The sequence below is a fragment of the Scomber scombrus genome, chromosome 1 (assembly GCF_963691925.1).
Source record: "Scomber scombrus chromosome 1, fScoSco1.1, whole genome shotgun sequence".
Taxonomy (NCBI): Eukaryota; Metazoa; Chordata; class Actinopteri; order Scombriformes; family Scombridae; genus Scomber; species Scomber scombrus.
The window spans coordinates 29,548,273-29,570,321 of NC_084970.1; the positions used below are offsets into that span (position 1 = coordinate 29,548,273).

A 22,049-nucleotide genomic window follows, 5' to 3' on the forward strand; every position below is an offset into this window, starting at 1 on the left:
ATTTAAATGTATTGCAATGTGCATTTTTTTTATTATTATTGGTAAATTACATAAATCTTATGTTGCAACATATCTGGGCCTCTATGAAGACATGCAATCAGTAAAATGCATGTAATTTGTAGACTTAAAGCACCAGATGGATGCAAATTCTAAATATACATTTGTTGTACATTCATTCCTTATTCATTCAGTCACTCATAGTTTGCTAGCCTGACCCCTACTGCACGCCAACAAACATGGCAGTCCTTATAGATGGACACACTGAATCATTCATGCCTTTTCTTCTGCACGGCTACTGAAGTGTGTAGCGCTGTATGTCCTTGTTTTCTTGTGATGTGTTCAGAGCCAACGACCAGCATGTTTGTATGAACTGGGTTGGAATTTCTGAGAAACCCGCTCTTGAGTTATAATACTCACAAATGACTGGGATAATTGCGTTTACTCAAGGGATATGACCGGTTATATTTGTATTACAAATTGTAATGGAATGAAAGACGACTTTGACAAATGCATAAAGAAAACATTGTTGGCCCAAAAGGTGAGCCTTGAGGCACACCATGCAATCAGTGAACTAGAAAGAAAGTATCATTAATTGAAAATGTCTGTTTGACAGGTAAAATGAGAGCAGATACAGGGCAGCCAGAAAGACACCAAACAAAAAGAGGCACTGTCATGCTCATAGGGGGAACGGTCATGATTAATATGTCATGGGGTACTCAAACCAGTGGAGGGAGCTGTTCCATTTGTCTGAGTGAATTGCTTTGTTTTATTGGGTGATAGAGCAGTGTTGGGATATCACTGGTATCCAAACAGGCCACCCTTCCCCTTTTCTTTCTCCCTAAAGCCTAGTCACAAGCTGAAGGAGAATACAGAACTTGTTTTCTTTGCTTTCATACTTCTGTTTTATTTAACTTCAAACAAGCAGCTGCAGTCATTTGTTATACCAGCAAAATAAAAAGCTTTTCTCAAAAAAGGAAGTTGATGTAAATGTTAGATTTTTCACCTTGGATTAATTGTGTCCCAACCTGCCTCCATCCACACAAACAAGGATTTTTTAAATCTCTTACTTCATCTCCTGTCTCAAAACAATACACACCAACCCCGGGATTATTTTAAGCAACTTGATCTGAAATTTAAGGGACTTAATCCTATCTTCTTATTTCCAGCCACCATGTGACATCATCTGTTGGAATCAAGTTACAGATGTTGGCCTCTGTGTCTGTTTGGGTTTCTGTGGACATTATTTTAAACAGGAAAAGAATTGTTCCCATTATTTTTGGGCTATGTATAAACTAGTTATGAAGACAGCTGCATTTGGCATGGATGTCCCACTGCAGCTCACTCTAGGTTTACTGTAAGAAAGTGGTTTAATCACAGGATTATAAGAGGTAAAAATATCAACTGTGGATCACTAAATTCACTGCTATTGAATTCTCCATTACTAACTCTGGTGGCCTGAATTAAGATAATGTTTTACTGCTTTTTAGCTGAACCCCAGTCTATATCCCCCTGAGGAAGACCAATAGAGACTCAAGTTCAACCCGCCTAAATTTAGTTTATCCACATTTCTATTTGATAAACATACTCTGACATCATTTTTATGGACCAAATTCATAAGCACAACATGCAATAAACAATCAAATTAAAAAATACAAATCAATTCAACATAAAAACAGCAAGTCAGGAATAATACATCATTTTGGGATAAAAGTATTTAAATGTGTTTTCTTTTTCTGAAAATGTAATTTAACTTTCATGTTGACAGAACATTTTGAGTCAGCCTGCCATCTTATGTATCACGATCTTTGTTTCTAGGCAACCAAGTAAAAACAAGACTAAGCTTGGCGTGTTTGCATGCTAACATATTTATAGTTCTCAAAATATTCCATGCCTGCCACATGGTCATGATTTTTTAATTTGTTTTTGAAGAGTTTGTGTTGAAGATGAACAGTATTTGAGTCACAAAACTAAGGACGTTTTGGTTTGTAGCTAACTAATGATTTTTCAAAGAATTTGGGACTCTTACTTCACAAAAAGAGGGACTTTGGCACTTGTTTTAAGTAAGACTTCAAAAATTGTAACCCACCCTTTAAGGCATTAGTATGCACATTATTATTACTACAATGTGTTAAAGTTTGTTGCAGCAAGCATGCAAGAAAATTCCACTTCCAGGTGCCGTCTTTATTTGGTTTATTTGAGAAAGAAATAAAGTGTCATCATTCACCTTATAACAGGCTGAATACTACTAATCTGGAAATATTTTTAAAACAGCAGGAAGTGTCTACAAACTCATTGAAAGATTTCTCAAAGTTTGGCTTTTATTTATACTTCAGAACAACTTTTAATGGCCACAGACTAGCGTTACATATTCATATCTTTATATATGATGGGAGCCATAAGACTTCTTGGTTTAAGTGCGAAACAGTAGTGAGCTAACTTAATAGAGTAGTTCGTGGGATTTAGTGGCATCTAGCGGTGAGGTTGCAACCAATGGATGGTTTGTCCATTTTAGGCTCCTGTAGAAACATGGTTGGCTCAGTCTAAGCGACCCACTACCACTCTATATTTATGGATACGAAAAAGACAACAATTCTTATATTCAGGTGAGTATGCACTAATTAAAAATACATTCATGAAAATGAAACAGAACTGTAGATAAAATCAGATTAGCTTTCGTTGTCGCAGACCACTTAAATTTTGCTTTTGATTTAGCTCCAGGTGATAATTACTTAGCTCTGCATTGTTAATGATGAATAAAATAAATGGGTTTGCACACTATGGTACCTTTAATAAACAATGACTTGGTCAACTATATTTGGTGTCATGCATTCTTTCATCTTTTTAAGCTTCTACAAATCAATGCTTCCCTCCTAATGCCTGAAAAACTAAAACTAAATAAAAACTAAAGTAAAACTGCTTAATCACTTGTTAAACGAACTAAAACTAACCCTGCACTGGACCTTCAAAATGCTTCAAAAGCTGAAAAAAAGAGTGGTACTGTTTGGTTAGTCACAATCCTTTCACATTACAGAGTTTGGTTCAAGTATAGAGTTTAATTGAGCTTGTAATATGCAGTGCGTCTTATCTAAATATACCATGTGAGTTTCCGACTTGTTAACGTGTTATTAAATCAGTGTAAGGTGTCAAATTTGCACATAATTTTAGCACACCACCAGTAACCTGAGTTGTGCTGTGTTTGGATTTCAGTCCCACACCATATCTTCGTGTTTGCCTGAGCGCACACAGACATGCAGCCAGGATCCAAACTTCCGTGAGACTCCACACCCTGTTTTCCTGGGAGCCGGTAGAGATCCAGCCCTTCAACACGCTGCTCTCTCTTACGTCCCGTCCGTGAGCAGTGAGCTGGCCGCGGCGGAGATTTCTCCTTCTGGTCGGATCGTATCTTTTCACCAACTGAGCTCTCTCTTTTTTTAAAAAGTGTTTTTACGCGCTTGACATATATCGGAGTGGAAAAGTCGGGGCGTCGGTGCGCAATCGCCTGCAAATCTTTTTGTCCTTGCGCTGCGCCTCCGTGGCAATGGATTGATTTCAGTGTTTTTTCTCCGACCTCTGCCTCGACCAAGTTGAGAAAACAGCCCGTCTAACCTGCGGCTCTCTCTCTCTCTCTTTCCAGCTACATGTTTCATCCGGCCACTTTTAAAAGTACCTGGTTCCGGATGTTTCTGCACATTTTGGGACTTTGAACTTTTTTTTCCCTCCCCTTGTGCATTTGCAGGAGGTGGCCGGGGATTTTAAGGATTTCTTTCCCAATAGTAATAATAAAAAAAGAAAGCTTCTCCTGGGTTCCTGAAGCCTGCAAAGATTTATTTGTGAAAAGTGATGGCCGAGCGGGGAGCTCTGTCGCTCCTCTCTCTCCTCTGTCTCACCTTTCTCTACACCGAGACCACCGCGGCAAAGCATGTCGACAAAGGTAAATGCCTGAAATACACTCTACTCCTCTGCTGTGTGTGTTTGTCTCGATTGAAGAAACTTACCTAGACATTGTATCACGAGTTAGAAAAAAAAGAGAAACACACGGAATGTGCAAGCTATTGGCTCTGAAAATCAGACATGGAGCCAGAGTTCAGGTCACAGCCACTCTTTCACCATTTTGACAAGTTTTTAAAAAATAGCAATCGACTTTTTCCCCTAGCAGGCACACACTGAATCTAGTCCCAGACCAACCCTGCTTCAGGGCAGTAAAGCAACACGCTCCTCCACGGTGTCCTTTGACTGCTGATAGGTTTCTCTGTTTGCCTTTCAAAGGATTCAGACATGCTGGACTGTCTATTTGTCTCATATATGTCTCATTATGGCTTGTTTGGGTGGATTTTTTTCCTTTTTGATTTGATAAAAAGCTTTCCAACGAGCACAGGTGTCTGTTTGAATTGAAATCAACCATGTTTGACTCGCTCTGTGACCATGGAAATGCAAAGGATGGCAGGAACTTAAATGTGGAGAAAATACACTATGCATAGAGTCATTAGCGCTTACTGTCAGGTAATAAGCTGGCATCATCAGTCCAGCAGACGTCTCATTACCTGGGCGTCAATACATGTTTAGCTGATGGATAAACAGGACCCAATTCATTTGCTTCTGTTAATTGTTTGGAAGTGAGAGTACTGCACTGCAGTGTGCACTTCAGTATCTGTCCTTTTTTTTTTTTTTTTTCAACTGGTGGTGGTCAGTAGTGAAACATTACACTGTGATTGGAGTCTCTATGTTTCAGTATAACCCACCACAATCTGTTGTAAGCACACTTAGACAGGAGTGTCTGAGATAAATTGGAGAGCCATGAGAGAGAAAAAAATGTATTTCTGGCAGTGATTGGAGTGCAGAGCTCCAGCCCTTATCACACACCTCATCATGATAGAGTCATATCTTTATCATTTAAGCTATGAAACACAGCAGCATGTTGTCTGGAAAATAGTGAATATAACGGAGTCTTGTGCAACATGGGCTAGTTTTTACATCATTCCCCTGATATGCTAAATAGTTGTGTGTATGTGTTGTGTGTTTGTGAGTGTGTGTCAAAAAAAGGCAGTCAATGTGCCTTTGAAAGCTTGTTGTTTATCAAGCTGGTTAAAAAAAGAATGAATGTGCAAAGAAGACAGGCCTTGGAGTGACGAGCCTCTGCTAGCTGTTGGGCTCTCTTGCGTGTGGAGCCTTGATGAAAGACCCTCTCCTGCATGAAAAGCGCTCTGCAGTGGTGGAAGGGTAGATAGAGAGGGAGAGAGAGAGAGAGGAAAAAGAAAAAACCCCTCCTTGGCTTTGCTGGAGATCAGTACAAAAGAAGGAGATGGGGGTAGGGTGAAACAGGCTGACTGTCTGGAAAGTAATAAAACCAGGAGATTAAGGGGACCAGGGAGTTCCTTTGGGAGCTTTGATTGATTCCAGAGAATTGGACTGGGACCCACACGCAGAGAGAGTCTCAAATTACTAATTGTGGGGTCCCCCCTCTCTGAAAATATCTGTTTATTCAAAACACATTTAGCTTGAGGTCCTGGCTACGGCCAGAACTTATCTTTTCTCAAAGTTGGCAGAGTTGTGGCCCTAACTTAAAGAGTTTCAGTCTCATTTGGTTTGGGGACAGATGTAATGGATAGTCTCACTTTTTTGGTCGTACTTTTAATAACCTGTAAAAGTTCAGCCAAACTGCTGTTATCCACACAGCTTCCTCCTTTGCACTTCCCTTAAAGTTGCTATAATTAAAAAGAAATCCTTTAAAAGTTTGGCTTTTATAAACAAGTCGTTGTCAGAGGGGTGTAAAATCCATTTAGGCCCCATCTTATCTCTGTAATCCTGCTGGGAGGGAATTGTGTGCTGATTGTCTCCCAGCGGACAATGCAAATAACTCGGTGAAATGTGTAAACATTTGGCAACTCTCTGTGCTCTTACAGACCAATCTCCAGGGTCTTATCCTCACAGACCACCTCAGATGCAACACTGCCCAGACTTCATAAACAACTGTCGTTTTCTTTGCCGCATTTAAGGTCTTCTCCGTGGACTTTGCTGCTAAAAACATAATTTACCACCTTGTGTTGTTGTGTTTGGAAAGCCTTGGTGGTCTTACAGCCCAGTTTTTGAGGGCAGAGCACTAGAAAGGCTTAAAGTTGGATTTTATTCCACCTGAATTTCAAGAATTAGAGTGAATCCATTGCCCTCATTTGAGCGTCTAATCACTATGCAAAGAGTAGTAAAAGGTTTCTTTTCTCGCTGCTTCCAAAAATTACCACTTAATCTTCAGCTCCAGATAGCTGAACATTTTCCACATGTGTCCACATCATCGTGTGACTGGTTTGAGAAGATCATAAAGAGTCACCTGCTATCTCTCCCACACAGAGTATGCTGTTTACTGATCATTTATTTATGGGCTCCAATCGTTCATAAAGTCCTAATGACCTCCATCCACAAGAGATGGATAATTGCACACTTTGCCAAGTGTTTGATTCATCTGCTTCACTAATGAAACCGCCCCCATTAGGAAATGCTACTGATCTGCTACGGCCGGCGATGTGGAGGCTCAGTTTGTTGCTGCTCGTTGTTCTGGATGAGGTCAGCGGTTTGAGATCACACCCAAAAATATCAGCGTTGTTTGTGCTTTGTTCCGCTGTGCTATTTGGGCTTTTAAATCTGCTTGTTTGGGGTGTTTAGGGGGTAAAATGACAGCAATTATTGAAATAATTAGCACCGACTGTCGCAGCAGTTTATCACACGTAATTGGCAGGTGGAAAGACGGATCAATATCCCCTGAATAGATGGCATCACATCTGCCGTTTGCATCTTTTTTGGAGGTTGGAGGTCTGTACAGTGTAATCGCACGCCTTCAGCTTTAAGCTGTTTATTGTGGCGAGCCAAATAGGCAACTGGCCTTTATTGTATTTCACAAGGTTCTCTGGTTGGTTCATTTGCTCACATTGATGTTGTTAAATCTGTGTGTATATTTCAGACTGCACTGCAGGGTTTATTTAGATGTTCAGTTAACCTCTTAAAATCTCTATATAAAAACTATGCTGTGTACACTACTCTTGTGTTTAAGTGGCTACTCGGGCGACATAGCTTTGGAAAGCTTATGTTCGATTAATACGAACTGTATCAAGATACAATCACAACAGCAGGTACAATCAACGCCTCAGTCAGACCACCAACAAACAAACAAACAATTACAAAATTGGGGCATATGAAGCTTCATATTACCCCACTGATCAATAAAACTCAGACAATAATGATCTTGTTACATTGGCAAAGGTCCAGTATATCCAGTCCAGTAAAATATTTTGTCCAAAACACATTAGTACATCAACAAATACCCTCAGACTCCTATTACATCATTTACAATGAGCTGGCAGACATGCCTAATCATAACTGGAGTTAGCATGTTAATATCAGCCACATGTCGCTATCAAAATGGCGGCTTTGCTCCGGCGTTGTCGATGGACACCTCACTTGACCCGAAAGGGGCTTTCATGTCTGACAGTAGCCAAGAAGGAACTGCCTTCATCTCTTATTTTGTGTAAAGACTGAGCCAGTTGGAGCAGACTGTGGAGACAACCGGCGCTTTGAATAGCCGGTGAAATTCTGAAATTGACCATGTGCAGTTTTAATAGTTTCCGTAAAGCCACAACAAGGAAATCATGTGAATTTAAAGTAGTTTGTTGTGTTGTTGCTTTTTATATAAACTGCTTTTCCACCATGGTGCTTGTTTTCTCTCCTTTAAAGTCTCCACAGAGCCTTTTTTGGAGGACACCAAGACACCAATACCCTTTAACAAAACATGTAAAGAGTAATTTTCTGTGGTATTATCATCACATTTGAATTTTGGCTCCCATTGTGTTTTCCAGCTGGTAAGTCCCAACTGTAGGTCATCTGCAGGCATCTCTTTGCAAAAAAATACTGAAATGGAAATACAAACTCAATGCCAGTAGCACTTACAATGATTCTGTTAATGCTGGAGGAAAAAAAAAATCAAATGTTTCTTTTCAAAAGAGACCACAACCATGCGTGTACTCCACATGGTTCAAGAACAGCTTTCAATTTACTCTGGGTATGCCTGGGATAGACGTTTTAGGCTAATTTTACAGGAAGGTAGCGAGGCCTCCATCATTTGCACAATGGAAATAATGCATGCCTTGAACACACATGATTTGATCCAATTCCTCACCGTATCAAACTTTCACACATCAGCTGTTAGTCTGGAGGTTTAATGTGTGTACGCCGAATTAAAGTTACACAAATTCTCTCTCCTCACTCTATAAATTTTAATGCAGTATTTTTCCTTATGTTTATTGATTGTTATTCAGCATGCTGTTTTAAAATGCTTCCCCTAACTTGCATTGTTAGCCCCCGTGGTGCATTGGAGGCTTGCTGGTTGCCCTTGGTGGTAAAAGGGGGGGCTGTTATGAGTGGAGAGGAGCCAAGCTTACGTCATGGTCTAAAACCCAGAGCGGATCATGGACAAGTCTGTGGCTTCTGCTGCCCCCCTGCTAAGATGAAATTGCCTCTATCAGAGCTGCTTCTAGTGGCGTGGTGCAGAGGAACACTGACTGAAGTCTGCTTTTCCCGTCTCTCCTCTGCAGCTTGTATAACAGCCACTGCTTTTCCTCTGAGTCTAGTACACATTCACTGGCTTTGAAAGGTTTACTTTGGGCTGAATGAAATTTCCGTCCCACATTCAGTTATATCCAGAAAATCCTCCTCCTTCTCCTCCTCCTCTTCCATGCTCTTCTTTCATCTTCTTCCTCCTCCTCCTTGTTCTTCTTTCTTCTTCCTCTTTCTCTCTCCTCCTTCTTCGTCCTCCTTGTTCTCCTCCCACAGTGGATCATGCTTTTCCATCTCTTCCTGTCCTCTGTATCCACCTGCATGTCTTCCCTCATCATATCCATATCTTTGGCCTTCCTCTCTTCCTCTTGCCTGGCAGCTCCATCTTCAGCATCCTGCTCCCAATATAACCAGCATCTCTCATCCACACACAAGCCTCAACTTCTAAATCCTAAGAAAAGGAGAAAAAAAAACATAACTTTTAAAATATATATTATGTTTTGTCCTTTTAAAATAATCCAATCCCATCCTCAATAGCAATGCTGTTATAAAAATACCATTCAAATTGGAATTACAAACTACCTGTAGAAATGTTTGTGAAAACAGTGAAATTGATTCTCAGTATTCACACTATGTTAGTGATATTGCCTAGATTGTGACACACTATGACACACATTCACATTGGAAAAATATTGGAATATTGATTTCTACTATATCAACCCCCCTTCAAGTATGTTTCCTCTGAGGGTTTCTGCTCTTGAGGTTTGGCTTCACTGGTGGGATATAGTTCATGTAATTTATCAATCAGGGTCACACATTGTACATTAACTTTGACGTAATGAATCAACGTAACACTTAACATGTGTTGGATAAATTAAAAAACGCTGAGTCAATCTCAAGCAGCGCTGCACACAGGCTCTGGGGTTGAAGGTAGCTTGGGGATGGATATTGACCAGCTGGGCTATTTCAATGTTAAAATGATCCATTTTAACAGTAGCAGTTTCCTTTTCACAAAATCCATTAATTTCATCATAGTACTGTGGGGACACTGATGAATAAAGGCTTCTTTTATCACTCACCACTTTCTTTAATCAATTTCCTGGGGGAAACCCTGGTCCCTGGACATGGGGAAACCCTTTCATTCGGTGCGGTTCAAAATGGGTATAGGCGTTGTCCCAAACCATCAATTTTCTATGTGTTGCAATAGCCGGCCTTATTCTGTGTTATGATTGGTCGGCTCGCAAAAAGCATCTGACCTTATGTGCGCTCCTTCTTAAAAGCTGAACTTCTCTGAGCTTCAGAGGTGTTCCTGCTGTGCCTAAGAAGATCAGTCAGACGCAGCACCTTTTCCACTCCAGATGCTGTCTGTCTTCTTTGTGTCTGCTGGCTCTTTCATGTCCAAACAAAAAAAAGATGAAAAAAAACTTGCTGGCAGTTTGGAGAAAAAAAAGAAAGAAGTCGAATACTGTCAAAGAAGCCACGAAGCTGTCCGTGCTACCCTGTGTGATGACTTCTTTGAGACTTTATTGTAACCTGAGGGACGTTACAACAAGTTTATCTTTTACTGGATATACAGTTCAAAGTTAGCCAAGCTGATTTCTTCTCTGATTTTTTCTTTCTTTTCCTTTATAAAAATAGAACAAAATGCAAAAAATGTAATTCACTGTGGTGCTGTTGCGCTCTCCAGGCTTTCCTGTTCTGCTGTGATTGAATGATGCTCCGGCTTAATGACCTCTGGGAGAGCAGAGTCTTTTCAGTTTCCTTGGAGCTGACGCACATAGCAGAAGATCGAGCAAAGCATACAAAGAAGGGACTGAAATTACGACTACATGTCAATAAGAGTCTAGTTTGTTATCTGGGTTATTATGCTGCTGTGCTCTCCAGCTACAGGGTGTCAGCTGTGCTCTGAAGAAGTGAAGTAGTCACGCTCTGCTCCTCAAGCCTCACTGCAGTCTTCCTTATGTGCATGTTGTGTTGAGGTATAGTTTGTTATAAATAACGATTGGGGAGCGAGTTCCAGAGGGAGGGGGCGTTGCTTAACTCAACATGAACAATAATGAATTAGTTTTAACCACTTTTTGATGCATGTTTGTTCTTCCTCATTTTGGATTAGTTGCAGAATTCCCACCAGTGTCTTTTTAAAAGGTCTAAATCAATAACTACAAAAGACATCAACGTAAAAATCTTATCTGATAAGCTACTAGCTGCTCTGATAAAATCTCCTCAGTTTCTGATCATCCTGTTACCTTTTGATCAAATGTTGCTGCCCACATTTCTTAAACTTGTGATCATCAATCTTTTTATGGCTGTTGACTGCAGGTCTTCAGACTATTGCATTGGGCTCATCAGGATGCAGGTCAAATCCAAAAACAGTGTTTAATTACCTGAGGTATAATACTATCACCTCTGTTGTTGAGCATAGCTTTGATGTGAGCTCAGAAAGTGACTAAGAAGACTTGACAAGTCAAGGCTGTATGAATCACAACAAGCAGTCCTGCAGCCTGACACGTCCTCTAATATTTATGTTCTGCTCTGCACTCACAGTGGTGGATGTTCTTGAGATGGCAGGCATTGTCCAGTCTTTAATTGATTGCATACCAAAAAACTGCAGGAATCAAGCTCCTCTCTTTCACTGCACGTCTTACAGCTGCTCTGTGACGGTAGCAAATGGCAGCGTGTGTATTGAGGTTAGATCTGAGTGTACTACATGCCAGTATCTTTCCTTGGCCCGGCATTCAAACGAAGCTTTATAGAAGCTCAGCAGGACAGTGAGAACTTTTTTCCTCAAAATTTTCCTCAAACCTTTTGCTATTTTGGTTCTGCCGAACTCCTGTCATGGTGTCTCCTGTCGGTAGTGGCAGCTGCATAGGATTATGACACATGCAAGCTGTGCTTGTCAGATGAGCCCAGACTAATGAGTGCAAGGCTCTGTTATACACGGAACACTTTTTATACCCCTGGAGGTACATTACAGATATTTCCTATTAAAATAAGATCTCACAAGCTCCTTTTTTAAATGTGAAGTGAACTCTTGTTTTCTAATTCCTCTGAATTTTAAAAAGCTTTGTGTAGTATAAGCTCATAGTTGTGTTTTTCCATTATTATTGACAAATCTAATGAAAAGTCCAAAACCAACAATGACATGTTGAAACTGCTGAAAATGGATATGCAGCATTTTCTGTGGATGGTGTGAAAAATGATGGACTGTTTCAATACTGACAAGGAGAATTTCTCCTGAGTCATTGTCTCATAATGGCATGTCATATCAGTTACAATAACCTGATGATGATTAACATCAGTCATTTTGAGAAAATTATGTTTAACATTTGCTTTTGAGAAAGAAGCAAAAGAGGAGCTGGAACTCATCAGACAATTGATGTATAATGACTTTTAATAGGAAGCAGAGGGTCCAGAGAGTAATCTACACAATGAAGAGATGAAAGTGTTTGTTTACTATGAATTTTCCATTTCCTTTATATTTGGCTATCCCTCTCTTAATCAGTTCTTACGATTAAGAGTTTAAATGTAATTAAGGTAATTTATGTTCCCTAGGAGTCATAAATTAAAGGAGACTAATATTCTTCTGGAAAGACTGATTAATAACCTTCATTTGATTGCACTGTACCTGCTGGAGTTCCAACATCCTGCAGCTCTCAGACATGAATTTATTCTCTGCTGTCTTTTTGGAGGACGTCCAGGTTGTGATGAATTAACCTGAAAGTCTTCTCGATGGTGTAATTCACAGGGTAGCGCCGTCGTTAAGTAGCTCATGCTTCAAAGATAATGCAGACAAACAAGAATCGATGCAGCTTTTCCAATATAATGATTTTTTTTGTTCGTCATAATTGTCCGGTTTGGATAGTGCAATTTGAATCTTGTTATTACCAACCCAGAGTTGTTTTTATGGATCCTGCGGCCTTCTGTTCTCTCCCACTATGAATGCATACTGAGGCTGACTTATTTCATTCACCAAATTAACTTTTATTATTGTTTCTGACCTCAAACATCCTCATCTTCACCAGTCATATTACGGGTGTTTTGTTTAACAATGTACGTGGATGCGGGAGAGTTCTTGCATACACACTCATAAAGTATCAATCACCCAAGTACACATAGAGCCTCTGAGCCTTCATTCAGTCAAAGGAACTTTTCTTGTGCAGTAAGGGTGTGGGGGCAGTCGGTCACAGAGAGAGGATTGTGAACGCTGCTCAATAGAGCCGACTGCCATCATCTTGTGCCTGGCCTGTGGCTCTTGGCAGCTTTAGACATGGTGGGGTGTGTGTGTGTGTATGTTTGTGTGGGTATTTGTATAGGCGTATGCCACCCATCTGGGGTTGAACAGCCGTTTTATCAACAAGGTTCAGAGAGTTTCCCGACTTGAACTCACTTTCCAGCGGGGGAAAGAAGTGTTTACCTGGTTTTGCTAAGAGGATTAGGAGAAATTAGACCATTTTGATTTAGCCTTGAGTATGTTCGGTGCAGCAAGAAGCAACCATGGTGTCATTGATTCAGCATTATGTACTCGGCACATATTTTGAGAAACAAAAAGGGGGAATCATGCATTGAATACCACATTGCTTACATTATTATTACATTTTTATTGTAAAGGCTTTATTTAGTATAACAAAATTACAGATTTGCACACAGCTGTGAATTGCAGAGAGGTTGCTAGTTGTGTGGTTTGGACCTGTGAAATAACTTTGATCCTAAAAATGTGTCTAAAAAAGTTTTTATAAGATTCACATGAATTAAAACCTGTTTTTTTTTCCCGTTGGAAAATATTGACATGCTCCCTGGAAAGCTATGCTGAGATTTTTTTCCACATTGTGAGTTAAGGGTTAAATCTTTGACTTTCTTAGAAGGCTCACAAACCCCAATTCAATACCACTGCAACTCCAATCATGGTGTCTGTTCAATAGTTAATGAGCTGCTGCACATTTGGTGAGTTGTGCCAGAACAATTCTGTTTGAAGTTTCTATATTTTCTCTATAATTCTATTGGTCTGTTTTACAAGTTAGGATCTGGTTTGTCTGGTTTCTGTAGTGGAAATCCATATAAACCACTTTTAAACAACACTTTTAAGCATAGTTGGCTTAGTGTGTTTAGGCTTCAGCAAGAATAGAAGTGTCCTTTTTTTTTTTGTACTTGACACAGTACTTTTCCATGGCACTGTCTCTGCATGTAAAGCACTGCAGCGTTCTGGGTTGTTGAGTCTCAGACATTACGTTTAAACAATTTAGGGTTTAGAGTTAAGACCGGCGGAGACTCTGGACTCGTCATGTATATATCAATTTGTGTCCCAGTTCTTTTCCTGGAGCCCCTTCAGTCAACCTCTAAGGTTTTATTTTGATTTCACCTGCTGCTATGGTGACCCCTAAAAAAAAAAAAAAAAAAAAAAATTCTCCTGGTATAAACCAATGTTTCTGCCGCTGTATTCAAGCTGAAACGATTCTTTGAAAAGTGCAGCATTTGATAGAGGCTTCTTTGTGCTGTTGGGAGCTCCCCTTTGGCATGGGGCTCCACTGACTGCACTGACTTCTCACCATGTTATTGGAGCCAGTTCCTTCTCAACTCTGAGCTCATCTAAAGCCTAACGGAGGTCAGGAAAGGCAGCTGAAATGGTGAAATTACTGCTGTAAGCCTTTTTAATACACTGCCATGATGTAATGGAATTGGCCGTCTCTTTTGATTCTGCTTTCTTGGCCCTTCACAGTCGAATAAATGCATCCCTCAGCAGCACTTAGTTGAAAGATGATGGTTTTGCTCCTTTATAGAAATGTTACACAGCTCTAACACAAAAAAGCCTCAGCTTGGCCATATAAAATGCTAATTGCTCCCTGAAATTTGATTTACAGTACAGCTGTTATGAATAAATGTTACTTTTGGTGAACAAGTGAAACCTTAAGTGAAGTATTGGGGCTTATTTTTGTATTACAGTACAAGAAAACAGAAGCTTCTGGACGTGTCTGGCTGTGATTTATGTTCACCAAGAGCTGCATCCAAGCTCTTAAAGTTTTCTTAAGTCAAATTGTCTTCCTGGTTTGTCTGATTTTTAAAAATGTCTTAAACAAGTGGACTGCACTTCCTGTGTGGACATGATGGTGATTATAGTAATAAAATGAGACCCACTCCCTTTCCTCATTTACGAGTGGCCTTTTCCTAATGTGGAATCTAGTCCTTGACCTTTTAGGAAGATGATAACCTCCATTTGTATCTGTGTTATGGAGTCTGATAAAAGACAGTTCTTGGCTCTGATATGAAAATGAAGATTGTGAGAAGAATGTGAAGAAGAGAAAAACTGCACAATTTGCACTTGACTCAGAACATTTCTTTGACTTTTATGTGCAGTTGTTGACGTTCTCGTGGTGAATACAAGGTTGAAAATAATTTTGCTCACTTTCTTTGGCCCACTGCCAATATTAATCCATCCCTGCATACAGTACAGCTGGGCTTCAGTCTCTCTCAATGAAGCCATACAAATGCTGAGAGCAGCTTGAGCTGTGTCTAAATACAGACACGACCTTCCTCTGACTGATACAGATGAGGAAGAGGAGGGTATGCAGGTGGAGGCAGAGCAGTAAGCTTCTAGAGGTGAAGATTTTTGTCTAGCTTGAAGTTTACGCAATGGGCAGTGATGGAAAGCAGCTGCATCAATTCCCTCTGATTCCTTAACCATTGTCCCTTGAACCTTGACTCCCCCCCTCCACCCCCCATCTCTTGCTATACACTTCAGCCTGTGACAGGTCACTCAGCCACGGCACCAGCATGGCTGCAAAATGGATGGCGGCCAGCAGGGAGCACCTGCGGAGGAATAGCAGGCAAGCAGCATTCCATCACAGGACCCCGAGACACAGATGTCATATGAGACACGAGGGACGTGTTTGGAGTGGGGGATGGGGTGGGAGGGCCAACAGCAGAGGTTTTGGCATGGTGGGGCAGTAATGGGGTTGGGATAGAGAGCCAGCTGCTACCAACCGATTCTTAATGAGGTGTCCCATCAAGTACACAGGGAGACGAGCATTAATGACTACAGTTAAACTTGTCCGTTCATTTATTCTCCCCGTTCTCAGTCTTGCTTGGATGAGGTGCGTGACATGTTTGGGCACACAGTAATTGGATCTCTCTGCCAAGGCAGACATGAAAATAGTTAGGCTTGTCTTATCTGTAATAGGGTTGCAGCTATTACGGCTATTTTTCATTTTTAATTTATCTGCCTATTATTTTTTGATAGTTGATTTTTTTTTTTTAGTCCGTGAAATCATAATTTACCAGAGCCACAGGTGACATCTTTAATTGTCCTTGTTTTAATCTGACCAACAATCTAAAATGCCAAAGATACTCAATTTACCGAGATAAAAAGCAGATAGAAAGCAGCACTCACATCTGAGAGGCAGTGAATGTTGTTGTTTTTTTTTTACATGAATTCGTTTTTTGTTTTTTTTTGCTTGACAAATGACTCATGATTAATTGCTTACCAAAAATGTTGTTCACTAATTATTTAATTGACTAACCAGCCAAATGACTAATGACTTTGAGAAGTGACAGGTGGTGCAGTGTGGATGTATGGAAGATGCATGATTATCATTATCAGACTGTGTTGATGCTCAGCTCAGTGAATATTTGACTTTTTTGTACAAATAAATGCATTGGCTTGATCAGAATCGAGCAACCACTGTAATGACCATGTTAAGGATTCAGCAAAATTATTCTTTCCCGAAAATCGACTTTTTCTTCATGAATAAGCACAGGAGCTTTAACCATTATTTAGAAAGTGAGCATGTGTGTTTCTGTATTGAGGGGTAGTGAGTTCTTGTATTCTCTCTTTTTAAAAAAATCTAAAACCAACAATCGTAGTGCTTGAATCTTTGGTTGGAGAGAAAATCCAAAATGCATTTTCTGCTTTCATACTTCATTTACCTGGAGTAGTCTAAATTAGTCCTGAGTGCATAAGCATGTCATTCAAGCTTTCAGGACACCTGCTGAACAAATTCACTCAAAAAGCACACACACACACATACACACACACTCGCTCGGAGCAAAATCCTAAAATATGTCCTGCAGTCTGTTTGTGCCATATGTCGTTTAATATTGTAGCGAAGTGTAGCAAGTCTAAATGAAAATTCAACCAACATTATCTAATTAAGCAGGTGTGAAAGCAGCTTAATTCAAGTCAGTTTTTTGGCTCTTCTCTCTCGTCCATGTTCAGCGTGAAGCAACAGTTCATTCAGCTCAAAGATGTGAACTTTCATTAAGCCTGGGACCGAGTTGCACACTTTCATTTCTCCTCAAAAGAAGATGTCAGAAGTAGTCTTGAGTTATAAAGGGTAGTGGTTTTATTAGCCACAGTTAGCCTGTGGGGTGCTTTTTGTTGCAGACTGACAGGGGACTTAATAATGAAGCTCTCTAACCCAATGAGTCCTGAATCAGTGGAGCCCCTCTTCCTCTTCTTTGTCCCTCTCCCAATCCCCCCACAGTGCCACTGCATTCCCAGCCTGGCGGGGCAGTGTCTCTGGGCCAGGGCCATGTCACGCACCCCTATTGGCCCCAAACGACCGTGGTGGGGGGGTCAGGGGTTCAAGTGCTCCCCGTTGGGCGATGCATGGGATGCCTAGCGACGCCGTGGCTCGACCCCCGCACCAACTACGTCCGTAATTAATTTCTAATGAGAAAGAAATTGGCTGACCTTGCATTAGCTATACTCTTGGCTCTTGCTCACTACCACTGCTCCTTTTTTCTATTTTGCCTTTCTCCCACACTGACTTCAAAGGAGAGGCGAAGATAGCCCCTCCTGACTCAACGCTGATAGTGAAGTGCACAGAGAACATTCCTTGCGTGCTAGGCGGAGGTTGAGTGTGGATTTTATGGGCTGTGTTTCTGCTAGTCCCACACATACCTGTGGTTCATGTGTATGCTGCAGAAGCTTAAGTGTGTTAACCCCTTCTCATGTGAAACATCAGAAATGCAAGTGCAGGTTTTGAAGATGTGGAGGCTTTTTTTTGACTTGCTGAAGATAGTGTATCACCCTGTGCTAGAAAGGCAGCTGGATTTTATTTTGTTATATGTTCACAGCCTCCATCTAAATTACTGACCCATTCAAATCCTCTTAAAACGAATACTCTAACATATTTAGAAAATGGCTTGTATGTTGATGATAATAATGTTTTATCAAGAGTTCAGGTCGAAAATCAATATCAATTGAATTTCCAAGCATTAAATGCTGAGATAGGTCTTGATGCATTTACCTTAGCTTAGCACAGAGGCCTGAAGTTGTTGAAAAGGAATAACTCATCGATCATCTCACCCTTTGTAAGACAACAAATAAGTGAATTTTCCAAATTGCTGTAGAGCTCCGTTTAAAAAAGATGTTAGAAAAAGGAACAAAAGAAGTCCCTTTCCCGTTGAAACATATTAATTAAAGCACAGTATCTGTGTGTTGTGGGTTTTTTGGTCAACGCGGCGGCAGTCTGTATTGATAAGATTTCCTGAGGGGAAACAATTGTGTGAAATGCAGGAAGCCATTAGGAAGCCAGGGACTCATGTCTCTCCCTGCTGAGTAAATAGTGTCTGGGCCTCCCCTCATTTCATCCACCTCTGAATGAGCCCAGCACTTGTAACAATAAAGGCAGGAAATGAACTGTACTCACACAGGAGCATGCAGGATGCTCATTGTGTTCCTAATTGACCAAACTAGGTTGGGTGATAAAAGCAAACTTTTCTCTTGGTTAGTCAAAAATAGCTCAAAGGTTGCTTGGTAGGTGTGGTCAAAGATAGCAGTTAATGAGGAAGGATTGCATTGCATAATGTGAGTTTTTAAGGCTGTTTTTGGTCATGTCCCAGCTGACCCAGTTTGTTGTGAAATTGGAGCTCACAGTTTGAATCCATGACTGCCTAATGCTGGTTTGCATTGCTTACATGCAGGATGATACAGACACATTTGCGAGCGTGTTATGGAAAAAGTGAGTAGCACATGAGAGATCGCCCATTGTTTTAGTGCAGTTATGTGTGTTGTGCAACTAATGGCTATGTTTACGGTCTACCTCAAAGTTTACAGTAGACTTTTATCAATATTGGTTGTTAATATTCCAGTCATATAGAAAAACCATACATATGTTTAAATAGCCATGTAACAGCCTTCATTTAAATAGCAATAAAACACAAACATTATAATTTTACAATTATATTTTATTAAAAGTAGTCAGCAGAATAAACTCCTCACAAACTTTGCGAACAGAGCATATAGGCTACAATAATAAAAATGAAAGAAGTAGCCCTGCTATAGTTAAACTGATTCAACCATGCAGGCGTCCTGCAGCTCTGCCGCCACCTCCACCTGCTGAGGTCTCCCCCGGGAGCCGCCTCTCACCGGGGGGCAAGTTAAACCCCCTACTTATCAATTCCACGTTATTTAAGCGTGGAGCTCTGTGCTGATCTGTTTGTTTCACTGTGCTAATACTCCATGTGAAATTACCTGCTATGCTCTTGTGCCATGCTCAGTCACATGACCAAACATTTCAATTTTTGACAACTGAACAGTGCAGACAAAACCGAACTTTTGCACAAGTTTATATTTAACTTGTCTTGGCAACATACTGCACCTCACACAACATTAGGCTATATGCTATTTATGAATCTATCTGTTTATTTGGCAATCAAAACATTTCACCCTTGGACATTTTGGCCAGTGATATTTCAACTGCCGGACGACTACATGTGATATCAGCACATGCCGGCTAACGTAAACCCTGGTTGACCTGTTTACTGTTTGGTGGTCTCAGCAGGTGGCCACATCCTCATTTTTCTGCTTGGAATGCATGCGTGACTCACAGCCAGACAGTATTACTTAAGTTGTCACCTGAAAAACCCTCCAGGGGAAAGTTGTTTTGTTTTGTCTTTGAGTTCACACCATAAGCGTATTTGAGCTGACCTGCGTTTAGACAAGATTGCTAATGCAGATAGGATTTAGGTTATGTCTTATTAACAATCCTACTACTCATTAGATACAATTCAGTATGTTTGTTTGTGTATGTGTGTTGAAGTAAGGTCCACTTTTTCCTAAGAGCCATTAGCCTTTTCTTCCATAAGCACTAGCCATTCTTTAAGCTAATGTATGCCAATTATACACAGAGAATCAAATGAAGCAGTTTCTAAATTGCCATTTGGTTTCATTGTTGGATAAGGGATCAGTGATTGTCTGGCCCACATTTCGTACTTAGTGTAATTGATATTTGGTTTACCCCTAGATTAAGCAACAACTAAGCAGGTTAGCATTGAGGATTTTCCCAGATTAATTCCAGGAGTCCAATCTGAGTGGGCTGGCTACTCTCCCTTGTACCATTCCAAACGTCTGCCTTACCTGGGATTTACTAGCATATGAAAAAGGAAATGAGATCAGAGGTGGTGATAAATCCTCCAGCAAATCCTCCCCCTGAGAAAATGAGATGCACACATGGCGTCGTCAGTCACCAGCCGCTCATGTCCTCGTTTCCGATAAATTGATTTTCGGTGCTCAGTTGGTGAGAGGTGGGGTAGTCCTTTTGGAATTGAGCTTTGTCAAACAATGCCACTATCAGTTTTGATCATGCCGGCCGGCTTTCTAATCTCAAATGATATGTGATTGCAGCCTTGTGGTGACTTGTTTGCATTGTGACATGTGCAGCAATTTTCTCCAGTGAGGCCATCTTTCTTTTTTCTTTTCTTGCAATCCATTTAGCCTCTTGCGATATGTTATACTCCATACCAAAAGTCTTTGCACTATGCTGCAGATTCACGCTGTGTCCACAGACTGTTACGTTCCCCGTGTCCCAGCAGATTTGCAGGCAACTAATTTAGTAGTTGTTAAGTGATTTAGCATCTGTTTTTTATAGGGCCCTAGTGAGCCACAACAGCCCCCCCTCTTCTACCCAGTGCTGTCTTTGCCTGTGGCGTCAAAGCTCGCTTTTGAATTTCAATCAACCCTAGATGCATTGTTGTGTTTATTTGAAGGAGGGGGGGGGGGGGGGGGGATGGGATGAAGAGGGTGTTAGAAGTAGTAGTAGTGACTGGTTGTGTGTGTGTGTGTCAATCAAATATTCAGCGTGACCAATGGGCAACTCATTGGAGTCTAGTTGGCGTGTTCTCAAGGGGCACAAGACTTTAAGTGCTGCCTGTGGGGCGAACCCTGCCCTCCATTTCTCACACACTGCCCTCCCTCCCCTCCTCACAACGAGAAACACAGACAGTACAATCAATAACAGCCTCACCCTCCCGCTCCTTCCACTGCGCTCCCCCCCCCCCCCCTTCCAGCTCCTCCTCTGGTCAGCCGCTCCCTGCTTTCCATTTATCAACACTGCGTTTGATGTTGGCTTCATCATTCTCTGTCAACCCCCCAACACCTCGACGTGTGTAATTGTATTAGATTCGTCACGGTGGTGCGGTTATTTGGCCCGCCCCAGCTGGTATTGGGCCAAAGGGCTTCTCTCCATGTACCTGCAACCCCAGATATTAGTTTTAAGTATATTTTAGTGTTTAATTTATTTCCGTACGATGTTGAGCAGTTGGGGTTGAGTGGGTTCCCCCAGCACCTTAGGGTACATTACGTTCTTTATTAAAGACCATTTCTCTTTTGCTTATTCCCTTTGTTACAACATCCTTCTCTTTTTACCAAGCAGCGAAGCAGAAACGTTGAGCTTCCATTAAAAAATCTGATCCCACAGCAGGCATGTTTTTCGTGAAAAGAGTGGAAACGGGGATAGCGGAAAAACCAACCTCATACACAAACACGCACTTGGACACCGAAGATGTCTGCATCATCAGACACGCTGTTAGATATTACATGAAAAATTTACTACACACATTTTTGCCACTTGTGCTCATTAGCAGCTTACTGAAGACGAATGTGCTCAGTAAGAAAATATTTGACAATAACCGTTTTTATTGCCTCCCAAAGGAAAACTGGCATGAGGGACAGCATATCCGATTTTAAGTGGCGGTGTGTGTGAATCAGGACAAGTTGAAATGTTTGAATTCAGAGCGAGGCAAGTTTGGTGCATTTCAATGTGTTGTAGAAAGTAAAAATCAATGTATGAAAATAGAGAGGGAACCATGTAGAAACATCACCAATAAAGCTCAGATTCCATGTAATTGTATTCACCTCTGTTTGATCTAATCCCTTCATCAACTAATGAGTGCTAATTTCCTTTTTATGAGGCTTTTCTTGTCTAACCTGTTGTGTGAAGATAATCTCTGGACAGTGTGTTTTGTGCTACTGAGAAACAGTACTGTGAGAGAAGAGAGAGAGAGACAGAGAGAGAGCGTGCAGGGGTGAATGGGGAATAGGAGAGACTTAAGAGGCACAGTGAGAGAATCCTTCCTTGTCGATTACACACGCACTACAACCTTGACGGCCACATTAGATCTCTTTCTCCATACACCAAACTACCATTAATAATGGATACAGCTTTCTAGCTCTTCTGCTCCCTTGCTTCCCCTCCCCCCCTAGCATTGCCCCTTAAGGCGTCTATGCCTCTCCCTCT

General features: G+C 41.0%; 1 protein-coding gene across 5 annotated transcripts in view; it reads left to right on the top strand.

The window, feature by feature from the left end:
* Positions 1 to 3,332: 3,332 nt before the first annotated feature.
* The window catches only part of neo1a (neogenin 1a), a 159,967-nt gene continuing 141,250 nt past the window's right edge, over positions 3,333 to 22,049 (top strand). For all 5 annotated transcript variants that reach the window (XM_062418935.1, XM_062426282.1, XM_062432447.1 and 2 more), the window contains exon 1: positions 3,333 to 3,931. In XM_062418935.1, coding sequence (XP_062274919.1) covers positions 3,841 to 3,931 — 91 coding nt within the window. In that variant the 5' untranslated portion in view covers positions 3,333 to 3,840. The remainder of the gene's footprint in view (positions 3,932 to 22,049) is intronic.